Below are 15983 nucleotides of genomic sequence, written 5' to 3'. Positions count from 1 at the left end.
GGAGGTGGGGGAGGGGGGTGGCACTATATGTGAAAGAAAACGTAGAATCAAATGAAATAAAAATCTTAAATGAATCCGCATGTTCCATAGAATCGCTAATGGATAGTAATTCCATACTCTAATAAGAATATAACAGTAGGGATCTGTTATCGACCACCTGACCAGGACAGCGATAGTGACGATGAAATCCTAAGGGAGATTAGAGAGGCTATCAAAATAAAGAACTCAATAATAGTGGGGGATTTCAATTATCCCCATATTGACTGGGTACATGTCACCTCAGGACAAAATGCAGAAACAAAATTACTCGATACTTTAAATGACTGCTTTTTAGAGCAGCTGGTACAGGAACCCACAAGGGGAGAAGCAACTCTCGATCTAGTCCTGAGTCAAGCGCAGGATCTGGTCCAAGAGGAAACTATAACAGGACTGCTCGGAAATAGCGACCATAATATAACAACATTTAACATTCCTATGGTAGGAAGAACACCTCAACAGCCCAACATTGTGGCATTTAATTTCAGAAAGGGGAACTGTGCAAAAATGAGGAGGTTAGTTAAAAATAAATTAAAAGGTACAGTGACTAGAGTGAAATCCCTGCAAGCTGCATGGACACTTTTCAAAGACACCATAATAGAGGCTCAACTTAAACGTATACCCCAAATTAAAAAACACAGTAAAAGAACTAAAAAAGAGCCACCGTGGCTTAACAACCATGTACAAGAAGCAGTGAGAGATAAAAAGCCATCTTTTAAAAAGTGGAAGTCAAATACTAGTGAGGTAAATAGAAAGGAGCATAAACACTGCCAAATTAAATGTAAAAATGTAATAAGAAAAGCCAAAAAGGAATTTGAAGAACAGCTAGCCAAAAATGGAAAAGGTAATAACAAAATGTTTTTTAAGTACATCAGAAGCAGGAAGCCAGCTAAACAATCAGTGGGGCCCCTGGATGATCGAGATACAAAAGGAGCACTTAAAGATGATAAAGTCATCACAGAGAAACTAAATGAATTCTTTGCTTCAGTCTTCACGGCTGAGAATGTTAGGGATTATCCCAAACCTGAGCTGTCTTTTGTAGGTGACAAATCCGAGGAATTGTCACAGACTGTAGTGACACTAGAGGAGGTTTTGGAATTAATTGAGAAACTTAACAGTAACAAGTCACCAGGACCAGATGGCATTCACCCAAGAGTTCTGAAAGAACTCAAATGTGAAATTGTGGAACTATTAACTATGGTTTGTAACCTGTCCTTTAAATCAGCTACTGTACCCAATGACTGGAAGTTAGCTAATGCAACGCTAATATTTAAGAAGGGCTCTAGAGGTGATCTTGGTAAGTCTAACATCAGTGCTGGGGAAATTAGTTGAAACAATAGTAAAGAATAAAATTGTCAGACACATAGAAGAACATAAATTGCTGCACAAAAGTCAACATGGTTTCTGTAAAGGGAGATCATGTTTTACTAATCTATTAGTTATCAGAAGGGTAGCCGTGTTAGTCTGGATCTGTAAAAGCGGCAAAGAGTCCTGTGGCACCTTATATAGACTAACAGACATACTGGAGCATAAGCTTTCGTTGGTGAATACCCACTTTGTCGGATGCATGTAGTGGAAATTTCCAGAGGCAGGTATAAACACGCAAGCAAGAATCAGGCTAGGGATAACGAGGTTAGTTCAATCAAGGAGTATGAGGCCCTCTTCTAGCAGTTGAGGTGTGAGCACCAAGGGAGGAGACACTGCTTTTGTAGTTGGCGAGCCATTCACAGTCTTTGTTTAATCCTGAGCTGATGGTGTCAAATTTGCAAATGAATTGAAGCTCAGCAGTTTCTCTTTGAAGTCTGGTCCTGAAGTTTTTTTGCTGCAGGATGGCTACCTTTAAATCTGCTATTGTGTGTCCAGCGAGGTTGAAGTGTTCTCCTACAGGTTTTTCTATATTGCCATTCCTAATATCTGATTTGTGTCCATTTATCCTTTTACATAGGGACTGTCCAGTTTGGCTGACGTACATAGCAGAGGGGCATTGCTGGCACATGATGGTGTAGATTACATTTGTGGACGTTCAGGTGAATGAACTAGTGATGGTGTGGCCAATCTGGTTAGGTCCTGTGATGGTGTCGCTGGTGTAGATATGTGGGCAGAGTTGGCATCGAGATTTGTTGCATGGATTGGTTCCTGAGTTAGAGTTAGCTAATGTAACGCCAATATTTAAGAAGGGCTCTAGAGGTGATCCTGGCAATTACAGACTGGTAAGTCGAACATCAGTACCAGGCAAATTAGTTGAAACAATAGTAAAGAATAAAATTGTCAGACACATAGAAGAACATAAATTGTTGCGCAAAAGTCAACATGGTTTCTGTAATTTATTAGAGTTCTTTGAGGGGGTCAACAAACATGTGGACAAGGGGGATCCAGTGGACATAGTGTACTTAGATTTCCAGAAAGCCTTCAACAAGGTCCCTCACCAAAGGCTCTTACGTAAATTAAGTTGTCATGGGATAAGAGGGAAGATCCTTTCATGGATTGAGAACTGGTTAGAAGACAGGGAACAATGGGTAGGAATAAATGGTAAATTTTCAGAATGGAGAGGGGTAACTAGCAGTGTTCCCCAGAGGTCAGTCCTAGAACCAATCCTATTCAACCTATTCATAAATTATCTGGAGAAAGGGGTAAATAGCAAGGTGGCAAAGTTTGTAGATGATACTGAACTGCTCAAGATAGTTAAGACCAAAGCAGACTGTAAAGAACTTCAAAAAGATCTCACAAAACTAAGTGATTGGGCAACAAAATGGCAAATGAAATTTAATGTGAGTAAATGTAAAGTAACGCACATTGGAAAAAATAACCCCAATTATACATACAATATCATGGGGACTAATTTAGCTACAACTACTCAGGAGAAAGATCTTGGCATTATTGTGGATAGTTCTCTGAAGACGTCCACGCAATGTGCAGCAACAGTCAAAAAAGCAAATGGGATGTTGCAAATCATTAAAAAAGGGATAGAGAATAAAACGGAGAATATCTTATTGCCCTTATATAAATCCATGGTACGCCCATATCTTGTATATTGCGTACAGATGTGATCCCCTCATCTCAAAAAAGATATACTGGCATTAGAAAAGGTTCAGAAAAGGGCAACTAAAATGAATAGAGGTTTGGAACAGTCCCATATGAGGAGAGATTAAAGAAGTTAGGACTTTTCAGCTTCTCCTTAAAGAGGAGACTAAGGGGGGATATGATAGAGGTATATAAAATCATGAGTGGTGTGAAGAAAGTGAATAAGGAAAAGTTATTTACTTGTTCCCATAATATAAGAACTAGGGGACACCAAATGAAATTAATGGGTAGCAGGTTTAAAACAAATAAAAGGAAGTTCTTCTTCACTCAGCGCACAGTCAACCTGTGGAACTCCTTGCCTGAGGAGGTGGTGAAGGCTAGGACTATCACAGAGTTTAAAAAAGAGAACTGGATAAATTCATGGAGGTTAAGTCCATTAATGGCTATTAGCCAGGATGGGTAAGGAATGGTGTCCATAGCCTCTGTTTGTCAGAGGGTGGAGATGGATGGCAGGAGAGAGATCACTAGATCATTCATTACCTGTTAGGTTCACTCCCTCTGGGGCACCTGGCCTTGGCCACTGTTGGTAGACAGGATACTGGGCTGGATGGACCAGTATGGCCATTCTTATGTTCTTATGTACCTCTCTAGCACCCCGAGGAGCCTGGGCTGATTAACACCAGCTTCTCAAGGAGCTTCCTGTTTCCTGCTGCTTCCCTGAACCCACCTGAGGAGAACAGGAAGTCAACTGAAATAACAGGAGCCAGTAAGGCCCTTAAGATGCTGATATCTTCCGTCACTCAGGCCCTGCTACCAGCCTGCTTATTTGTCCCCTTCAACTGAGTATTGAGAGCCACTATAGCTGGCACAGAACAGCAGTCATGAGTGAAAGAAGAAAATGCCTCTCTGGGACAACATTCAGAAAAAGAAAGCAAGCAAAGGAAGCTTTTCTATCTAAGCAGGAAGGAGCTCTCCTGAGATACATAGACACAAATAACAGGAAAATAACAGAGACTGGGTGAGGAGGCACCACTCTAACTTCTGAAGACTGCCATTAAACTCTCCGAAGAGTTCCTAAGAAGCCAATTTTCTGAGAAAAGAGGTCCAGTCACCTAGGGTGCAGAGTGAGGGAGGGGTTGTGAACTGAAAAGCCACAAGAAGAAAAGGGAGGAGGTGAAAGGAACTCTTGTAGGTAATAGCCCGCTATCAGCGTTGAAGGCCGAGACATGTAAAACACCACTGCCCTAAGATGGAATGCGAGTTTGCAGAATTCTGCAAATAGATGGTACTCTTGGGGGCAGGATAAAAATAAAATCACCTACTGTCCCTATAAAAGTGGGAAGGAGGTGCCTAAGGGGGATTGTGAATACTATCTTGGGATATTCATTGAAGTCCCACTGGAGACTCCTGGAAGAAAAAGCAGAGCTAGAATGCATCCATGGGGAGAAGAGTCTCTATCCAATAGCAGAGGTAACCCTATAGGTAAAGGGGAAGTTTAGGCAGAAGCAGGTGGGAGTAATGGAGAGGCTACCCCATTTGGTCATAGTAGGTGCGGATTGGAGCCCTTTCACCTATAGAAAGAAAGCAGGCAGCTGGGGCTCTATATGGGTAAAACAAGAGCAAATGAGGAAGAAGGGCCCGAGTTAATAGAATCAGACACCCAAGATGGAATGATACAAGTCAGGAGGAAAACAGAACCACTCCAGGGAAAGACAAGGAGGAAAAGGGAAAAGGTAGAACTAGGCTTGGGGGAGAAGAGCAGCCCAAGCTCAGTCCCAGGAGTTGGATGATTCCGAGAACCTATGCTGCAGGAAGGGTGAGGATGGTCGGAACCCAGAGGTCAGTTTGTGGGACTGGGAGAACCAGAGGCCTTAGGGAGGAGGAGAACAAGGGACCACAGCAGTTCCTACCCCAAGACAAGGGGGAAGATGATAAGGAGAATGGGCCTACAGGTTTTCAGTGGTGTGAAGATCTGTGAGCTGAGATTGAATTATGGGGATGTCCTCCACCCTTAAAACATGATTTATGGGTGGAGGATGGAAGGACCCAGAAAGGGGACCCTACAAGACCACTCTGGGTGCAAACTAGAGTATAAAGAAGCAAGTGCCTCCTACAAGGAGGGAGGGAGCGAGCAAGGGAAAAAAACACACGTTGGTGAGGTGTGTGATAAAATACTGAGGTCTAATACATGGGTCAGCACTCTGATCTCCGTAGCCTCAATTAGTTTCCCCAGTGATGGTTGATTGAGGAAATAGGGAGGAATTAGCTAATCAGAGAGGGCGGCTGGGTGAGTTAAGGAACTAATTGGCCATCAGCTGACTAGTTTGATAAAAGGAAGGAAAGAAGTGTTAGGAAGGGGGGGAGAACAGGGCTAGCTGTGCCCAGACTGAAAGAAATTTCAAGGAGGAGAGATCTCTTTTCCTCACAGGACTGTGACAAACAGGGGCTGAAAATAAAAGGATCATAAGTATTAGAATAGTTGTGTAGTATTGTACAAATGGCAGTGCAGGGGACTTGAATAAATTATAGGAAGTGGACACTAAAAGAAGAGAGTCTGAGCTGTTTTTGCAGTGTTCAAGGATGGGCTGGGGGAAATACACTCTATTACAAAGGATACAAAGAGTAATATACAAAAATAATTTGTAAATAAGTCCAAAAATTGTGACAAGTAAAAACAGTAAGTACATTACGAACAACCTGACAGCATAATATCATACAATGATATGATACACTAAAACAACAGTTATTTATATCTATTCTACTTTGGCCAGCACAAATCATTAACTGATTTGAACCCTTTTTATTCCAGGTGTACTTTAGTTTGAATGATTATTGCACTCCATGAGTATTAATTAATCATGGCTTATTTGCCTCTTACCTTGAAAGAGACATGTTGTTCCATGTGACGTAGGAGCTGTGGCTTTTGAGCTGCAGTATAGTCACACACTGTACATTTAAACTGCTTTCCTAAAACAGAAATGGAAAATGTGTTCAAATAGCTTTCTGTATTTAAATATGAAGAGGCAATCTATCAATGATATTTCATTATAAAGATGATTCTCAACAGAGTAAGGACAACCAAATATTGTAAACTTAGCTATTAGAATTTAGTATCAATAGAGAGCCAAGTTTTGCAAAATTCTGGTCAAATAGGGCTGAACAGAATAGGACAGAATGAGCCTTTGCGTGCTATTTTTAATTACAAGTGTTAAACAGTGGATATATTACTTGGGATAGCCATTGAGGAAAGAACACGCTTTATCGTAAATGGCCAGTGCACATCATTGCGGCTTTGCAAAAAATATAGCTGCAAGCACATTTATTTGGTTATAAATAACGTAGTTCTTAAAAGACAGATGTTCAGACATGCCTGTTGCAGGTGTTTGTTCCATCTCTGTCCCAATCTTCCAAATGTTATGACTCATGTACATTTTTATATTTTTGACATTCACTGGATTTATTTTTAGAATACTATAAATTATTGCGGCTGGTCTTCGACAAATGATTTTTATTGGCATGTTTACTACGATCTTAAAATAATGACTCAAACAGTCTTGAAAGGGATCCTTGTAAATAAAGACAAAAAACCCCAAAAGCGGCCAAACAGAAATAAGCAAAATAAATATAAAATAGTATGTTAACATGCCAAGCGGTACTGAGACTTTGTGCTCAGACCTTTCACTTCTGTACGCCCGGGTTCAATGTGTGACTGAGGAAAAAAAACTATAGTGAATGTGATTTTTTTAACCTTACCTTGCCAGTCTGTGTTCAAAAGGAGCCCATAACTAAAAGACTAGGAGTGTTGTAGGAAGACTGGAAAAATATCTATTACCTAGAAACTAGGGACATGTAAAAGTGTTATCTGGTCACCATATTACCTAGTCACTTATATGACAGCAACTTCAAGCTATTGCTGATGCCTAGAAAACAAGTGAGTTATCTTGGAGGCATCTACCATGTACTTGTGTTTCTAGTGACCAAAAAGATATAAATTTCGCTGTCACCCATTTGGAACACTGGAGAATGTAGTCATGGATTGATGTAGCCTGAATTTCAATGATTGTAAGCTGAAGTAACGCAAATTCAGACTACAAATCAGGCACAACATTTTTAACAGTAGCTGTAATTAACAACAGTATTGGAATTATTTAGTTAGGAACATGATGGTCAATTCGAATTTCAATCCTGTTCTCCAAAGTGCTTGCAACCCTTCCCATCTTGGCATCATCCACAAATTTTATAAGCACACTCTCCACTCCACTATCCAAATCATTAATGAAAATATTGAATCTATGAGTCTACGAAGTAGGGGCATTCTGAAGGGGATCGAGATAGTCAAATGTGGGAACAATGTATTTCATGATGACCCTATTCACCAATGGGACTGAAATCTCTCTTACATTTCAAGGAGAGGATCTCTTGTTTGAGGCTTTTTAAAGCTAGGAAGTGCTATGCTGGAACTCTCAAACTCCTTCTATCTCAACCCTATCTCCCCACCATTCACTTCCCCCCCCAAAAAACATTTGCTTGTTTTCTCTCTTTTTTTATGCTCTCCTTCCTCTTGATTTGAAAACAAATATTCTCCTTCTTTCCTCTCATTCTCTCTTCTCATGTTCTTCTCTATTCCTCCATTCTTCATCTTCCTCCCTTAGTTATGAGTTCAGACACCATAAGTATGGGGAATATTAAAATGCGGAGCGAGAGCGACGGAGAGATCTTCCTACTTCCAGGATTTCCATACCACAGAGCTTTATTTGTCCAAACAATTTTAAATGCTTGTTAGAAAAGCGTCAAAACTAAAAGAACCAAGGCAAAAGTGGAAAAGGCAGATTCACTCCTGCTTGTCACGAAACAGGGCAGTTTCTTTAAATTTTTTGTACTGAAAGTGACAGCTCCAATAAAAACAGCTAAGAAAAATCTTGAAATAATTTTTTGCTACCTAATTAAAATAATGAAAGTCAGGTTCTATGCTTCATTTCTAGTCATAAACTGTAATCAGCCTAGACGATTGAATTGTTTTCTGTCATAGCACTCTTGAGAGGAATAAAGCAGAGAAAAAAAAAACACTTTATTTTCTAGTGGGTTAAACTGACCCTGCAGGGCTGTAGTTTGAACAAAAAAATGCCTGATTTCATAATCCAGGAAGACAGAAACAGTGAAGCAATTTTCAAACTCCCACCTGATTTCAATGGGGCAGGATTTCACACATAGAATTTTGGAAAGGAACTAAAGAGGAAAAAGCAGGCAATGGAAAGGGAGGAGACCCAGATCTATTTACATCACTGAGAAACAGCAGCAGCTGGAAGAGCAAAGTCATCTCATATACTCCAGAGGAAGATGGCAGTCTGAGCCCTAACAATAAAGGCTACTGGGCACATATTTGTTTTTCCTGTACCTAGGGTTGCTAATTTTGGTTGGACATATTCCTAGAGGTTTCCTCACATGACATAATCTTTAATTCCTGGAGAGTAATCCTGGAGAGTTGGCAACCCTACCTGTAGCCAAGGCTTCAACTCAACCAGCTCGTGTGTTAAAAGTACACATCACCTAGTCTATGCTACAATTTTGGAAGATGTTAGTAAAAACACCTTAGCTAACGTGTCCTAAAACCAACCACACCTTTATAAATTAGTCTAGGCAAAGCCTGTGCGACTATAGGCCTATTCTCATTATGGTCAAGTTTGAGTCAAGTTAAGGTCCTCCCAGTCTATAAAGTAGCACAACAATCACTTATTTGCACACATGAAATAGATCAGACATTGAACTGCCTGATTTACAAACACAAATAATGTTTTCATGTCCAAATTTTATTATCTCCACATGAAAATAATTGTACATGAAAATCTGTGAATGAAAACGCAAACGGTAGTTTTTTTAAAATTAAGCCGTAAGAGCAAAAGACAAAATAAGATTTTACTAGATTTTCATAGTAAAACCTACCCTTACCTAATAGCTGGTAATACTAAGTATGAGCATGCAGTCAAAAACATAAGATGCTTCTTTGTAAATGACATCCCAAAATTTCCTTTTGACTCAATTATATAAACAAAAAATCAAAGAAACACAATTCAGCATAGGACAGTTAATTTATTAGTTATTCATTTTGTTCCAAAATACAGCCATACTACATCATTTAGACTGACTCATTATTGTGCTAGTGTTAATCCGGTTAGAGCCCTGCAACCTGACTCCAACTCAACTGGACCTGACTACAAGTGTTGGGTTCAGATCAGGTATGAAAACAACCTAACCCTCTCAGGTTGAGTAACCTCTGAACACCTCCTATTATCCTGCGGTGTTGGTGCGGAGTTGGCATGCCCCGCTCCTGCTTGCTACCACCATCTTGCTATGCTGTATGCACTGCAAAATGTGTGCGCCAACGAGTGATAGAACCTCTCACTCTGCAGTGCACACAGTGCAGAGAGGCAGTGACGGTGGCTGGCAGGAACGGAGCACAGAACCACCGCTGCACTGACCCCACAGGCAGGAGGCAGTCAGAGATGGATCACAGGCTTGGGGCCCTACCAGGATGAGCCCCAGAACGAGGTCGTGGCGCTGACCAAGTTTGCGGGGCAAGTGGCAGGTTTGGGTCGGGTCAGTTCCAAAACGACTTGGCATTCTCAGGTCAGGTTGGCTGTGCTTGGATTTGGGTCAGGAGCAACAGATAACAACCCTGCGTTGCATACGAGAAACTGAGGATTTTCTGGACAAAACTCAGGATAGGCTTCTAGGGGCACAAAGCTCTACAGATATAGAGCAGGTTGCACAGAGGAGCCAAGAGGCCAGTGAAGAAGATTGGCAACATGTGACCTCCAGAAGAGGTAAGCGGAATGTCCGGGTTCCAGTAACACAGACACAGGTAACTAACCGCTTTCATGTTCTCTCCACAGGTATCGTTGCGGAGAGTGGACCAGATGATATGTCTGGGGCGAGAAAGCAGAAAGAGACTCCGCTGGTTGGAAGGCATGAGATGCTATGTCCTGAGGTTGGGAGTTCCACGACCACCACTCCCAAGAGGAGAAGGCGGGTGGTGGTGGTCGGGGACTCTCTCCTCCGGGGGACTGAGTCATCTATCTACCGCCCTGACTGGGAAAACCGAGAAGTCTGCTGCTTGCCAGGGGCTAAGATTAGCGATGTGACGGAGAGACTGCCGAGACTCATCAAGCCCTCGGATCGCTACCCCTTCCTGCTTCTCCACGTGGGCACCAATGATACTGCCAAGAATGACCTTGAGCGGATCACTGCGGACTATGTGGCTCTAGGAAGAAGGATAAAGGAGTTGGAGGCGCAAGTGGTGTTCTCGTCCATCCTCCCCGTGGAAGGAAAAGGCCTAGGTAGGGACCGTCGAATCGTGGAAGTCAACGAATGGCTACGCAGGTGGTGTCGGAGAGAAGGCTTTGGTTTCTTTGACCATGGGATGGTGTTCTATGAAGGAGGAGTGCTGGGCAGAGACGGGCTCCATCTTACGAAGAGAGGGAAGAGCATCTTTGCCAGCAGGCTGGCTAACCTAGTGAGGAGGGCTTTAAACTAGGTTCACCAGGGGAAGGAGACCAAAGCCCTGAGGTAAGTGGGAAAGCGGGATACCGGGAGGAAGCACAGGCAGGAATGTCTGTGAGGGGAGGGCTCCTGCCTCATACTGGGAATGAGGGGCGATCAACAGGTTATCTCAAGTGCTTATATACAAATGCACAAAGCCTTGGAAACAAGCAGGGAGAACTGGAGGTCCTGGTGATGTCAAGGAACTATGACGTGATCGGAATAACAGAGACTTGGTGGGATAACTCACATGACTGGAGTACTGTCATGGATGGTTATAAACTGTTCAGGAAGGACAGGCAGGGCAGAAAAGGTGGGGGAGTAGCACTGTATGTAAGGGAGCAGTATGACTGCTCAGAGCTCCGGTACGAAACTGCAGAAAAACCTGAGTGTCTCTGGATTAAGTTAAGAAGTGTGTGCAACAAGAGTGATGTAGTGGTGGGAGTCTGCTATAGACCACCGGACCAGGGGGATGAGGTAGATGAGGCTTTCTTCCGGCAGCTCACGGAAGCTACTAGATCGCATGCCCTGATTCTCATGGGTGACTTTAATTTTCCTGATATCTGCTGGGAGAGCAATACAGCGGTGCATAGACAATCCAGGAAGTTTTTGGAAAGCGTAGGGGACAATTTCCTGGCGCAAGTGGTAGAGGAGCCAACTAGGGGGGGCGCTTTTCTTGACCTGCTGCTCACAAACAGGGTAGAATTAGTGGGGGAAGCAAAAGTGGATGGGAATCTGGGAGGCAGTGACCATGAGTTGGTTGAGTTCAGGATCCTGACACAGGGAAGAAAGGTAAGCAGCAGGATACGGACCCTGGACTTCAGGAAAGCAGACTTCGACTCCCTCAGGGAACGGATGGCCAGGATCCCCTGGGGGACTAACTTGAAGGGGAAAGGAGTCCAGGAGAGCTGGCTGTATTTCAAGGAATCCCTGTTGAGGTTACAGGGACAAACCATCCCAATGAGTCGAAAGAATAGTAAATATGGCAGGCGACCAGCTTGGCTTAATGGTGAAATCCTAGCGGATCTTAAACATAAAAAAGAAGCTTACAAGAGGTGGAAGGTTGGACATATGACCAGGGAAGAGTATAAAAATATTGCTCGGGCATGTAGGAATGATCTCAGGAGGGCCAAATCGCACCTGGAGCTGCAGCTAGCCAGAGATGTCAAGAGTAACAAGAAGGGTTTCTTCAGGTATGTTGGCAACAAGAAGAAAGCCAAGGAATGTGTGGGCCCCTTACTGAATGAGGGAGGCAACCTAGTGACAGAGGATGTGGAAAAAGCTAATGTACTCAATGCTTTTTTTGCCTCTGTTTTCACTAACAAGGTCAGCTCCCAGACTGCTGCGCTGGGCATCACAAAATGGGGAAGAGATGGCCAGCCCTCTGTGGAGATAGAGGTGGTTAGGGACTATTTAGAAAAGCTGGACATGCACAAGTCCATGGGGCCGGACGAGTTGCATCCGAGAGTGCTGAAGGAATTGGCGGCTGTGATTGCAGAGCCATTGGCCATTATCTTTGAAAACTCGTGGCGAACCGGGGAAGTCCCGGATGACTGGAAAAAGGCTAATGTAGTGCCAATCTTTAAAAAAGGGAAGAAGGAGGATCCTGGGAACTACAGGCCAGTCAGCCTCACCTCAGTCCCTGGAAAAATCATGGAGCAGGTCCTCAAAGAATCAATCCTGAAGCACTTGCATGAGAGGAAAGTGATCAGGAACAGCCAGCATGGATTCACCAAGGGAAGGTCATGCCTGACTAATCTAATCGCCTTTTATGATGAGATTACTGGTTCTGTGGATGAAGGGAATGCAGTGGATGTATTGTTTCTTGACTTTAGCAAAGCTTTTGACACGGTCTCCCACAGTATTCTTGTCAGCAAGTTAAGGAAGTATGGGCTGGATGAATGCACTACAAGGTGGGTAGAAAGCTGGCTAGATTGTCGGGCTCAACGGGTAGTGATCAATGGCTCCATGTCTAGTTGGCAGCCGGTATCAAGTGGAGTACCCCAAGGGTCGGTCCTGGGGCCGGTTTTGTTCAATATCTTCATAAATGATCCGGAGGATGGTGTGGATTGCACTCTCAGCAAATTTGCGGATGATACTAAACTGGGAGGAGTGGTAGATACGCTGGAGGGGAGGGATAGGATACAGAAGGACCTAGACAAATTGGAGGATTGGGCCAAAAGAAATCTGATGAGGTTCAATAAGGATAAGTGCAGGGTCCTGCACTTAGGACGGAAGAACCCAATGCACAGCTACAGACTAGGGAGCGAATGGCTAGGCAGCAGTTCTGCGGAAAAGGACCTAAGGGTGACAGTGAACGAGAAGCTGGATATGAGTCAGCAGTGTGCCCTTGTTGCCAAGAAGGCCAATGGCATTTTGGGATGTATAAGTAGGGGCATAGCGAGCAGATCGAGGGATGTGATCGTTCCCCTCTATTCGACATTGGTGAGGCCTCATCTGGAGTACTGTGTCCAGTTTTGGGCCCCACACTTCAAGAAGGATGTGGATAAATTGGAGAGAGTCCAGCGAAGGGCAACAAAAATGATTAGGGGACTGGAACACATGAGTTATGAGGCGAGGCTGAGGGAGCTGGGATTGTTTAGCCTGCAGAAGAGAAGAATGAGGGGGGATTTGATAGCTGCTTTCAACTACCTGAAAGGGGGTTCCAAAGAGGATGGATCTAGACTGTTCTCAATGGTAGCAGATGTCAGAACGAGGAGTAATGGTCTCAAGTTGCAGTGGGGGAGGTTTAGATTGGATATTAGGAAAAACTTTTTCACTAAGAGGGTGGTGAAACACTGGAATGCGTTACCTAGGGAGGTGGTAGAATCTCCTTCCTTAGAGGTTTTTAAGGTCAGGCTTGACAAAGCCCTGGCTGGGATGATTTAACTGGGAATTGGTCCTGCTTCGAGCAGGGGGTTGGACTAGATGACCTTCTGGGGTCCCTTCCAACCCTGATATTCTATGATTCTATGATTCAGGCTTGAAAAGTAGGTCCTCTGGATCAAATTACATTGGGACTACTGGAAAGTACAATTATTTATTGAATTATTATTATTTTAGGAAAATAGCAATTGGGAGTGATTTAGTGATTCTAGTGAATATTACAATAATTACATGTGCCCACAACATTTCTGTTTACATCTTCTTATTTTGGTTTCATTGGGACATTGGGATAAACCATAATTTGAAATATAAATCCTCTATTGTGAAGTATACAGTGAAATGAAAATCTAATTTCAAAATAAATCATCAAAATGTGATGGAAAGGGAGATCGCAAAAGAGTAGAAGTATTAGAAGACAATGTTAGTGCATTAACAAAAATGTATGCAAATGCAAGAGAAGAACGTAACTTCACATAAAGAAAGATTATGGTTCTGATCCTGCAATTCTTCCATTTGCCAAACTCCCACTGATATCAGCAGGAGCTCTGCATATGGAATTTTATATCTAAAGGATAAGAAGCCAAACGAGCATTTTAGAAGATCGAATCTTTGGTAGTTAGCTGTCTCTCCATTTATACAAATTAATCATGAGACATCTTCAATGGCTTCATGCAACAGACATGGCAATTTCCTGCCATATCCTTGGGAGATCTTATTGAATTCAGTTTAAGTATCTTTACGATCTACTGTATTAAGCGAATGGTTTATATATCAGTGTGGACTGGGATTTTACGTAACCTCTCAAGGGGGGAGATGCAACACATGGGAGACCTGGGAATTCAGAGGACTATATTGAACCATGTGCCAGAGAAGAATGGACTCCTGGAACAAAAAGTGTTAAGTGTTTTTCCTGGAGAATATCTAGTGGGAGGTGAATGCAAATTTCCCATGTCGGGTTAGGTAAAAACCCAGCCTTTTGAAGCTATGCCCTCAGGAGTGGGCCTTTGTCTCATCACCTGTTACATGAGACCAAGATCAAAAACCCAAGCTGTATAAAGGAAAGACTGAACTATTCATGGTGGGTCTGGTTCTGAATCTGAGACAGTTATGAACTTATAACCACAGGGAAACCCAGTTATGGTTTTGAAGGACTGATGTACCAGAGCTTTAGGTTAGAGTTGGGTGACCTCTGGAAAGTTTTTTAGAAAGCATTACATTCTTTGATTGTTTTTAATATGTCTTCTCTGTAATGTTTTTCACCTTAAGAATATATGTGCTAGCTTAGAAAGAGCTGTATGGTAACTTATAACTGTTGGAAATTACGTTGTTCGTAGCCTCAGGAGGGAAAGCAAAGCACAGATACTTGCCTGTTAGACAGTCTGGATTGTTGAGAATATTGTCATGTAGGCTGGGAACTCTGCAAACTGGAAAAGCCCCAGTCAGGAAGGACAGAGACAAAGGTCTGTGCTCAAGAGAGGTGATGGCTGAGGAACTGGGAGCCTAGAGTGGATGCCCTTAAGGAACTACGGAGGAGAAATACAGGTGTAGTTGCCCTAAACCGTGACACTCCATATTTCAAAATTTTACTTGTGAGTAAAGAAAATCTGATATATTCAGGCTCACTGATCACAGAAAAATTGCATTTCCACTAATGTGCTAAAATTTAGACAATATCTAGCACCCAAATGCATAAGCTTCAATTTGTCAAACATCCACTCACCATCAGCAGTATGGAGGAGTTTATGACTCTTCAAAGTGCCTTTTGATTTGAATTTTTTTCCACACATATCACACAGGTGCGTTTTCTCGGTGCTGTGGCGATTCATATGAGCTTTCAGATTACTCTTGCTGCGAGTGGCATATTCGCAAAGAGAACATTTGAATGGTTTGACACCTACCAACAAAGTTTAAAAAAATACATCACTTATGTTATAAAATTTCTAAACTGCATATTTGGGCTGGAGCTAGTGGGGGAAAGGGAGTGGGCGATTACTAGAGAGAAGAATTGTTCCAACTGTATAAGCTACCTAAACAATAAGGCTAACATTTTCAAATTTGGATGCCTACATTTAGGAAGCTAAATTTATAGTTAGATTCAGTAAGCGGATAAGTGGCCTGATTTTCAGAGATGCTGAGTCCATACAACACCTATTGACTTAACTGGAAGTACTGGGTGCTCAGTATCTCAGAAATTTACAGACCACTTATTTAGGTGTCTATGTGTGGATTCAGGTGCCTAATATACGCATGAGAGTTTGAACATTTTGGCCTGGAGACTTATTTTCTGCTCACTTTGTTATTTCAAGATGGATTTCTCCCACACACCCTCTTCTTCCACAAGTTAGGGTGGATGGTTTCCAACCTTCTGGCAGACAGAGCCTTTGTGGGTTAAAGCACACTAGGCTGATGAGAGGTAGGAACTGCAGTTCACAAGGACCAGGCATATCAGCTCATCATTAAGGCAGGGATGGGGACCTACAGTGCTAGTATAAATGCCTGAAATA

General features: G+C 42.7%; 1 protein-coding gene across 1 annotated transcript in view; it reads right to left on the bottom strand.

Annotated features, from left to right (window-relative positions):
• ZFAT (zinc finger and AT-hook domain containing) overlaps positions 1-15983 on the bottom strand; it is a 136983-nt gene that overhangs the window by 41839 nt on the left and 79161 nt on the right. Inside the window, exons 10-11 of the mRNA XM_084621848.1 lie at positions 15200-15373; positions 5936-6024 (exon numbers count right to left, since the gene is read on the bottom strand). Coding sequence (XP_084477974.1) covers positions 5936-6024; positions 15200-15373 — 263 coding nt within the window. The remainder of the gene's footprint in view (positions 1-5935; positions 6025-15199; positions 15374-15983) is intronic.

The sequence above is a fragment of the Lepidochelys olivacea genome, assembly GCF_965140295.1.
Source record: "Lepidochelys olivacea isolate rLepOli2 genome assembly, chromosome: 2".
Lineage (NCBI taxonomy): Eukaryota > Metazoa > Chordata > Testudines > Cheloniidae > Lepidochelys > Lepidochelys olivacea.
The sequence above is the reverse complement of the archived record's forward strand: the minus strand, read 5'-3'. Positions and strand labels throughout refer to the sequence as shown.